This window comes from Nylanderia fulva, unplaced genomic scaffold (genome assembly GCF_048542155.1).
Source record: "Nylanderia fulva isolate GAGA-0341 unplaced genomic scaffold, ASM4854215v1 Scaffold176, whole genome shotgun sequence".
Lineage (NCBI taxonomy): Eukaryota > Metazoa > Arthropoda > Insecta > Hymenoptera > Formicidae > Nylanderia > Nylanderia fulva.
In genome coordinates, this window is record NW_028190012.1 from 2286 (window position 1) to 13170 (window position 10885).

The following is a 10885-nucleotide window of genomic DNA, read 5'->3' on the forward strand; positions in this document are numbered from 1 at the left end:
CCATTTTGAATTCAATTGTATTTAATATTTCAATTCAATTCAATTCTTTATTCGTCCCCTAAGGGATTGAAGGCGCTTTTGAAGGAGCGTTCCCCAACCTTACAAACTCTTACAATTTTACTTATATCTACTCTTATCTCTACTCTTACATCTAATTTACAAATAACTTAATTCTACCTTAACCTACTTATCTACTACTTTAGAGAGAGAAAGAGCCGTCCCTACCTATCGCTTCGCTTCGGCTTCCGATTCCCCATACATTCTCCACCACCTCATTCATACCTCACTCATTCTCCTCCTCATACTTCCTTCCTCCTTTTCCCCTCCCTCCCTCCTTTCTTCCGTTCTCCACTCTTCCCTCTTTTTCTCTATTTCTCTCATCCATCCTTCCCCTTCTCCTCCTTCCTGCAATATTCCCTTCATTCTTTCCCACCAGTTTCCCTTCTCCCCTTCTCCCCCACATTCTCCTATCACATGCTCCTATGTTTCATCTTCTATCCCGCATAACCTACATCTTCTTTTCCCCTCTTCTTCCCAGTATCTCGCCCCTCTCATCTCATTGTTCATTCTGAACCTAACTATCCTTCTCCATCTACTTTCCCCCATCCCTTTTTCAGGTATTCCGGTAAACCCTCCTCCTTCCATTCCCCATACCATCTATTATATCTCGACTCTCTTATCCTCTCCCATCTTTCCTCCTTCTGCCTTTCCCTGTCTTTCTGTTCCCACCCCTCATATACTTCCTCTCCCCTTCCCCTTTTTTCCTCCATCTCTTTCCCTTCTATTCCTCTTTCTTCCCAGAATCTCCCCCTCTCTTCCTCCCACATCGTTCTTTCCTTTCCTCCCCTTATCCTCTCTTTCATATCCTCAAAACATTTCCTCGCTAAACTTCCTCCCCTTCCTTCCTCCAACTTCCTCTCATACCCTACCGCCCTCCTTCCTGCCCTTATCCTAAATTTGTCTTTTCCTATCTCCTCTCTTACCATATACCCCGGCGTGCACCAGTCTACTCCTAACGTCTACCTAATCCATCGTTCCTGCATTGCCTCCACCTCTCTCCTCTCCTTCCATCCCCATATTTCCGCCCCATATTCCAACACCGTCCCCACCAACCTTTCCATTAGCCATACTCTTTTCATCCAGTCTCCTGCAAACCTTCTCTTTCCCATTCCCCACACCTGTCTTATCACCGCTCCTGCTTTCCTAACTCTGTTCTTTACCTGCGCCTCCTGCCCCCCGTTCCTCTGTAGCTTATACCCTAAATATGTGAATTCTTTCACTTCCTCTAACCTTTTTCCTTTCCATCTCTACTCCACTCTCTTCATTCTTCCTCCTCCCTTTTTAAACCTCATTACCTTTGTCTTATCCACATTCACCTCTAACCTTTTCTTGTCCATATAACTTTCATTTTCCCCAACATATGTATCATCCCTTCCTCATCCTCCGCCAACAGTACCATGTCATCTGCGTACGCCAAACAATGCACCTTTTCCCCTCCCAGTTTCACCCCCCCCCCCAACCTCCTTTTCTTAGCACTTCCTCTATATCCGCTATCAGCAAACTGAATAAGTGCGGACTCATTGGGCAACCTTGCCTCACCCCCCTTGCCGTCCAAAAATTTTCTCCCTCCTCCTTCCCCACTCTTACCTTACTCCTCGTTTCCCTGTACACCTCTTCTATCCTACTCCTTAATCCCTCCCTCACTCCCCTCCTCTTCATTGCCTCCATTAACACCTCCCTATCTACCGAATCAAACGCCGCCTTCAGGTCCATAAATGCCGCGACTACCTTTCCCCCCTTCTTGTTTACCCTCTTATTCACCAGATAGTTCAACACATAGATACTATCCATCACCCCCCATTCCCTTCCTAAAACCTGTCTGACTCTCCGGTATCATATTCTTCCCCTCCATTTCTTCCTTTAACCTTTCAGTTAGAATCCCCACGTATATCTTGTATAGCGTTGGCATCAATGTTACTCCTCTATAGTTTTCCACTTTATTCCCCGTTCCCTTTTTCAACAGTGGCACTATTATCCCTTCTTTCCACCTCTCCGGCCATCATTCTCCTCTCCATACTCTGTTGCACATTCCCCATACCCACTCTTCTACCCTCTCCCCTCCATATTTCCATACCTCACTCGGTATCCCATCCTCCCCCGCTGCTTTTCCTTTCTTCAGTTTTCCCAGCATCCTCTTCACTTCCTCCCTGCTTATCTCCTGCTCCTCATCCCTCTCCCTTTTTTCTTTTCCTCCTCTTACCACTTTTACCTCTATCCCTCCCAATAAGTCCATGAAGTATTCCTTCCATTCCTCCGCCTTTATCTCCTCATTCACCCCTTCTCTCTTTTTCCTTTCCCTGTTTATAATCTTCCATACCTCTCCTTCCGTTCTTGCCTCTATCGCCTCCTTGTACCATCTTAGCCTCTCCTCCTCCCTTTTTCCTTTACACATTAGCCTATATTCCGCCCTTACTTTTCTATATCCTTCTCCTCCTCCTCCTTTTTTCCTCCATTCCCTTAACTTTTTCCTCACTTCTTTCCTCTTCTCCTCACATTCCTCGTCCCACCACCCTTTCCTTTTCCCTTCTCCACTCTCTTTTTCTCCTTCTCTCAATTCCTCTTCTATTCTTCCTATTTTTTCCTCTAGCTCCTCTTCAATCCCCTCCTTCCACCCCTCTCCCCACTCTATTTCCTCTCTTATTCTTTCTCCTCCCCTATTTGTCCATCTCCCTCTTTTTCTTATTCCTTTTCCCTCCCCCCTTTTTCCCTTTTCAGCTCCTCCTCTTCTTTCTAGCGTTACAATCAATGGGTGATGGTCCGATTCTATGTTATCTCCCACCTCCATTCTCTTTATCCTTTCCTTTACTCTATCCTCTCCCACCACGTAATCTATTACCGATTCCCCTCTTCCTCCTGTATATGTGTACTCCCCCTTCCTAACCCCTCTTATCCCTCCGTTAAAAATTCCCTATCCCACCTCTTCCAACTCTTTTATCAACTTCTTCCCTTCCTCATTAACTTTCTTGTCCTTTGATCTTCTTTCTTCTTCCTCCTCCCCTCCTATCACCCCCCCCCAGAGAATTATATAATTAAAAATAAAAAAGAAACATAATTGAGAAACACATGCTTAGTGAAGGAACAGCAAATATACGTCACACTTGAGCACAGAATACATTTAATGTCATTCAAAATGTAACATTTTAGTTTCCGTTTCTTTTAAACTTCTGTTAGAACACTCATCTTATATTTTATTTTTCAAAAATTAATTTATTAATTTTACAAATATGTTTCTTCAGTGATCGAGCGATTTAAACAATATATAATCCTCTATATCACGTTATATAATAGTTTACACCCCGTATATACGCGCGAGTAAACTACATAAAAGTTTCGAAATTCTTAAAATTTGTACATTATTTATTAAAAAGAAAGAAAGATAGGTAGAGAGGGAAAGAGGAAGAAAGAGTGAAATATATTTCATATTATAAATAATGTAACGATACTAATAATTCATATAAATATTTGTATTTATATATTGAAATAAATTTGAACAAATTTAATTAAACTAAAATTAAAAATCTGAACATTAATTTAAATGTCTGCGCTGTATTTTTTAAATTTATAAATTTATTCTTTGACTTTATTATGCGGCGCATTTATCATGATGTGAATTGAAATATTTTAACTTATTTCGTTACACAATCAAAAGAAGAACATAAATTTAATGGAATAAAAATCATAACTATTAACGAAGAATGTTTTTATCGTATCAATTATGCAGAAGATCTCTTCAATGGATGTGGCATTATTTTAGAAGGTACAACAAACAACGTGGAGCATGCGATATATCATATAAAAATAAAGCATAAAGAAATTTATACATAATGTTTCAAGTGTGCGGCCTTCTTATTCTATATCAAAAAATATATTAAAATCAGATAATTGTACAAAGACTTATACCAAATTTTTTATATATATCTGAAAATATAAAAAAACATAATTGAAACACACATGTTTAGAACAGCAAATATACTCCACAATTGGATATAAAACACATTTAAGGTCATTCTGAAACGCAAGATTTGCGACAAATTCAATAAGATAAATAATTCTTTTAAATTAATGATATTTATTTCAATTTCATAATATCTCTGCACCTCTCCAAGAGCTACCAAAAGAGTAAGTGAAACACCGATAAATATAAATATTATTTATAAAAAAAGCTATTAATCTCGGCTCGAATTATTGTGTTACAATAAAAATAAAATCTTGACGGCAATCGGAGCCTATGCGGATGACATGCACAAAATTAATAAATTACAATGAGATCTCAAGTCAAACTCATTTATTAAATTCTAAACGTTTCGACCCACTTCGGGTCTTCTTCAGTAGAATCCGCAAATAAATTAAATATCATTCTCCTCCCTATTCAAACCGTCCGGCCGTCGGAGTGTCTCCCTAACGGTGACCATCGTCAGGAAGGAAGCGGAGCAGTGACTCCCTTACCAACACCCGACAGCAAAAACAGAGAGAAGACGATGCTACACGTGACACATCACTCTAACGACTGTGAAGTGATCAGTCGTTAGAGTGATGTGTCACGTGTAGCATCGTCTTCTCTCTGTTTTTGCTGTCGGGTGTTGGTAAGGGAGTCACTGCTCCGCTTCCTTCCTGACGATGGTCACCGTTAGGGAGACACTCCGACGGCCGGACGGTTTGAATAGGGAGGAGAATGATATTTAATTTATTTGCGGATTCTACTGAAGAAGACCCGAAGTGGGTCGAAACGTTTAGAATTTAATAAATGAGTTTGACTTGAGATCTCATTGTAATTTATTAATTTTGTGCATGTCATCCGCATAGGCTCCGATTGCCGTCGAGATTTTATTTTTATTATAAATATTATTATTTAGTTTTTTTTTAATGATTAATATAACTTTTGAAACATAAATGAACAAATATACTTAATGAATAAGAAAGTTAGTCTCGAAATAAACAAGGGTATGCGAGCCGAAGGCGAAGGTTTGTGCGTTAGATAAGAAAAATTAGTTTTTCCCCTATGTCTTATAATTGTGCACGAAGCACGGAATTTGCATACTGCTAACAATAAGACTATTTAGGAATAAATCTCAACTTAGTTCTCAATTTTAGAATTTCTATTTTAATTCCTAAGTTCCCGATTTAGTAACTTTAGGACCGATATACTTTGCTTTTCTACAACTTTTTAGGGGGATCAGAGGGAAACATAAAAATTAAAATCTCGAACTGAGATTTATTCACAAACATCCGCGATGAAGTAGCATAATCTGTTCATTTTGAATTTGCATTTAATCCATGGAGTTTTTATATTCTTACTAGAACACAACCAGCGCGCGCTACGCGCGCGCCATTTAATTTATATTTATGTATATATATATTTATATACATATATATATATATATATAATAAATTATATAATATATATAATAACTTAAATTATAAAATTTTAATTACGCCAAGTAATGTTTTTGACATAATCCAAATTTATGACTCAACTGTGTAAGTTATACATTATTTTCATTTTTAAAAGTGCAAGTAATATTTTTTTTTATATTTTATATATTATATAAAAAAAATCTTTTAAAAAGAGAAAAAGAGAGAAGTATTTTTTAATTATATATTATCTTTTTTCCTCCATTTCTATATACATTAATAATAAACTATTTTAAAAAAATTTTATTTTAAAACAATATACTAATTAAATGCTCTTTAATTCAAATAAAGTATTACACATATAAAAAGCTAATAAAAGCAGAAGTAATATTATGGTTATAAAAACTAATTTGTTTTAAAAATAAAAATAATATTAAAATTTTTTATTTATTATCGATATATACAAAACAAGGATGATAACTATATATGTATATGTATATTCATATGCCAAATATTTTTTCATCTACATTTTACAAAATGATATTTTATGTATAAATTTATAAATAATTTATATCTGAGACATTTTGCTCTAAAATCAAAACTAAAAGAGTTATGTGGAGTGCACGTTTAAAATGACACATCCTGTATATATATATATATATATATATTAAATTTTTAACTTCTTGAATTTGGTAATTTTAACAAAAATTAACGAGATATCAAATGTTTAATGTTTTCAATCTTTGAAATTCTGAAATAAAACTATAAATTAAAATAAGTAAAAAATTATTATAAAAAATAAAAATAAAATAATATTTAAAAAATGGGTTCCTCCAGCGAAGATTTGGAAACATTACAATAAGATGTTGAAAATTTATTAAGTGATGAAGATAAATCTAAAGTCGAATCAATTGACAATGAGTAAGTAAATTACGTATTTAAAGGTTAAAAAATTTCATATGAAAATTATATATTTTTCTTAAATGTAGTTAAAGCAACAAAAATTGTGTATAATTTTATTATTTATTTAGCTAGAATGCATAAATGTATTCTTGATTCGTTTTAACTACTTGAATCAATGTGGTTACACGTTCTCATGAGTAATTTTTTTATAATTTTTGACATTACTTTTTTTGCGTTCTTTAACAATTATCGTCTAACATAATTCAATTATTTATCTACGATCATAATATTAAAAATTTGTATATGTCTTTTTATTAATGATTTATTTCTCTATTCATCTCTGAATTATTATTCTTAATCGTTTCTAACTTTTATAATTTATAAATTATTTAATGTCATATAATATTAAATTTCTTTTAAATAATTTTTTCTATAATTTAATAAAAATAAAACAATAAGTTTAATCATTTTTTTACAATAATAATATCATTACAATTATAATATAACAAAACATTTATTATACGCTGTAGAATTCTTACGAAAAGTAATTATATGGAAATACAAAGGGAACCACAAAGTATACACGAGGAAATTGAACAATTGATAAGTTCAGTCGAATTATTTACGCCAAGTAATGTTTTTGACACAATTCAAATGTATGACTCAACTGTGTAAGTTATACATTATTTTCATTTTTAAAAGTGCTAGTAATATTTTTTTTTATATTTTATATATTAAATAAAAGAAATCTTTTAAAAAGAGAAAAAGAGAGAAGTATTTTTTAATTATATATTATCTTTTTTCCTCCATTTCTATATACATTAATAAATAATAAATTATTTTTAAAAAATTTTGTTTTAAAACAATATACTAATTAAATGCTTTTTAATTCAAATAAAGTATTACACACATATAAAAAGCTAATAAGAGTAGAAATAATATTACGGTTATAAAACTAATTTGTTTTAAATAATTTTTTTGTATGGACAGAGTTAATTTATAAAGATTTTATATAAAAAATAAATATATATATGTAATATATAATTAAATTTTAAATATATTTATTAAACATTTAATAAACATTTTTGTATAAAATATAATTACATAAAAAAATTATTTTTTATATTTAAAATAAATAAACGTAGGAAACTAAAAAAAATAAAAACAAATAAAATAATAAATAATAAAATCTGATATTTATTGAATCACTTATTTATTTGGATGGTGTTCAGGCTAGGACCACAAACGTAGCCAGTTTAATTTAATTTTGTAATTAAATTGTTGACAATAATAAAAAAGCAAGTAAATTTTTTATTATTTGATTTCTTTTATTTCTTTTTTATTTTTTTAATCTTTTGGTATATTTTTTAAGTGTATTTTATTTTTTCATAATAATATGTAATTAAGTTTAATATTTAAATATAATATTATATTAATATAATTTTTATTACAGAATACCGCAAAAAAAGACTTACAATTTAAAATAATGAGTTCTCGTTCAAGTACAAAATTCTTTATTCTTCCTTGTCTGAAGTAATCTCAATTTACCGTGCCCGGATGATGATGGATGTATCATGCGACTTGTTAGCTTAATTATCACATGAAAAATGAATAAATTTAATTAAATAGGAATTATTATATTATATAATATTATAATATAATATAATATTATACAATATAATATAATATTATATAATGTAATATATAATATAATTAAATATAAATATATAATATTCTTTACGTTCCATTAATATTTTATTTAATTAATATTACTTACATTATATTTTATTTAATTAATTGAAAAAATATAAAATTATATTATGTTCAAAATTTAGAATTTTTTCTTAATAAAATTTAAATTAGAAAAATAATTAATTATCTTTCCTTTTTTTCACACACTTTTGATATTATAGAATATATTTAATTATTTTATAATCAGTTTAAAAATTACAAATTAAATTACAAATTAAATTACTATAATCATTTTAACACATAAATTATTTTTATTATATATATATATTAAAAAACAATAAAGCTAGACATATATTTCTTTATATACATAATTTTTAACGTATCTATTATCTCGTTGATTCCCAATGTAAACTTTTAATGCTTGCCAAGAACGAACTCGTGAAAAGGCAACATAAAGTTGTCCATGATTAAATACATCTTTACGAAGATCTAATCCGATTTTTTCAAATGTCTGTCCTTGTGATTTATTAATTGTCATAGCAAAAGCTAATTTTATCGGAAATTGTCTTCTAGAAAAAGTAAAAGGATATACATTTTCACAATATAATGTTATACGATTGAAAAAAATAATATCTCCTGCTTTGTCACCTGTTAAAATCTTACATTTTAATAAATGGTCTGCAAGCTCTATAACCATTAATCTAGTGCCATTACAAAGACCTTCATTGATACTAAGATTTCTAATCAACATAATGATACAATTTGGTTTCAAACGTAATTCATGAGGAGGAAGAGATGGTGGAGATAAACTATTTAAATATTCTGGTAACAAAGCTTCACCAATGTCATCATTGTCACCATTTACAGTACAGTCTATACTTGTATAAATTCGTTCACCAGTTACACCTAATAGTTCTACAACTCTTTTATTAATTTCGTCTACATCAACATTTCTTGCAGAAAGTATCGCACATTTAGTTATTTTAACAAATTCTTGTTTTCGTATTAAATCACCATATATATCTTCCACAATATCAACATTTGTAGATACTATACAACATTTAGGAATTTCTATATTATCATTTAAATCATTTAATAATCCATCTCCCATATCTAATAGAAATTTAGAAAAATCAATTTTCCTCTGGAAGAACTCGCATATTTTGTATTAAAGAGAATTTTTTAAATATTTCCAAGTATAACTAAATTTAATAGAAAGATTTACAATTTCACTTCGAGTAGCATGTTGTTTAACAAGCAAAAGTTGTCTGAAATCACCACCTAATAAAACAATTTTTCCGCCAAAAGGAAAGTCATTATTCATAATATCACGCAATGTTCGATCCATAATTTCTAAAGCATATCGTGGTGCCATTGGTGCTTCATCCCAAATAAAAATATCAGTTTCTTTTATATATTGAGCTGCTTTTGATTGGATTTTAATGGAAGATGATGAATCAACAAATAATGGAACGGGCAATCCAAATATCTTATGAACTGTCCTTCCATTAGGAAGTAAAGTCGCTGCAATACCAGGTAAAAGCCATTGTACACACGCGTTTATTTTTAATTCTAGCTAAATGATAGATAGTTGTATATACAAATGTTTTACCTGATCCTCCAGGACCATCAATATAAAAACAGTTATTATTATTATTATTATTGTTAAATCTATTTAATATAATATCGATTATCTTTTTTTGTTTATCATTTAATTGTTTGTATTGGTTATTACCTACTTCCATAATTTTTTCAAATGTCATATAATCCTCTTCTTCTTCATATTCATTTAATTGTTCCATTTGTGGAAAATCAGCAAGACTTTTACCTTCAGTCTGAAGCATACTATTGATTTGGATATATGTTTTATTTTGTCCTTGTAATATACCAAAATGTCGAACGTAATCTTCAGACATTGCTACTTTAAAATTTTCCCATAATTCTTCAGGATGTAATGGCTGACAATGTAATAATATACGTACAAATAATCTACGAAGTTGTCGTGGCATCATCCATTCAACAGCTTCATTCATAGCTCGTATCCATTCATCATCATCTTCGATCAGACCTAAAGCCAAACATGCTGTTGAAAATGATTGACACAATTCTCCATTTACAGTTTTTAAGTCGTTAAAACTTGTAACTCCCTTTACTGTGAGTAATAATAATCGTAAATGAAATAATTCTGTTTGTGTTGGACTAACGGAATACATTCGTCCTACACAATTATAATGACTTTTACGTTTAGCCCAACGCGATACATTTATGCCATTAATTTTCTCCTTTTTAAATGTATAATGTTGTGGAATTTCTATGTATAGATATTGTCTTGCTTCCTCATCGCGTATGTTCAATGAGAAATAATCTATCAACATAGTAACCTGATTTAAAGCAGAAATCATAACGTCATCAATATTTTCATTTTCAATTATAATATTTTGTTCATTAGGAAGATGGACTGGCAATCGCATTATAGCGTGACTTTTATCTTGTAACTTCTTACCAAGAATACGCCAACTGGCTTCCACAGGTCCAACATAACGAGCTTCGATATAATTATGTATTTCATCATGATCAATAATTACATTTTCTGTTATTGGTTCAATAGTTACGGCAGCAACATCATGTCCTTTATATATATATTTATACAGATATTTAACTGATTTTATACTTGAAACTACTTCAACGTTAATATTGTAACGGCGTAGCCGTTACTAACGCCTCGCGGGCCGATCACCCGCCCGCCACTTGAGGCTATGGCGCCTAAGGCGCCCCTAAGCACAAAATCATAACTGATACACGGGTCACCCTACCCCAGGGGCGCCCCACTACAACCCCCAGAGGCGCCCCACTACGACGCCGGCGTTACCCCCACCAC

General features: G+C 31.5%; 1 protein-coding gene across 1 annotated transcript; it reads right to left on the reverse strand.

Annotated features, from left to right (window-relative positions):
- Window positions 1-8670: 8670 nt before the first annotated feature.
- Window positions 8671-10576, reverse strand: LOC146723677 (uncharacterized; the record flags this gene model as incomplete). Its single annotated transcript, XM_085481347.1, has 4 exons — window positions 10511-10576; window positions 9743-10388; window positions 9241-9531; window positions 8671-9120 (listed from the first exon to the last, which is right to left on the reverse strand). Coding segments are annotated over exons 1-4 (1453 nt in total), but the record flags the coding sequence as incomplete, so codon positions are not given.
- Window positions 10577-10885: the final 309 nt, after the last annotated feature.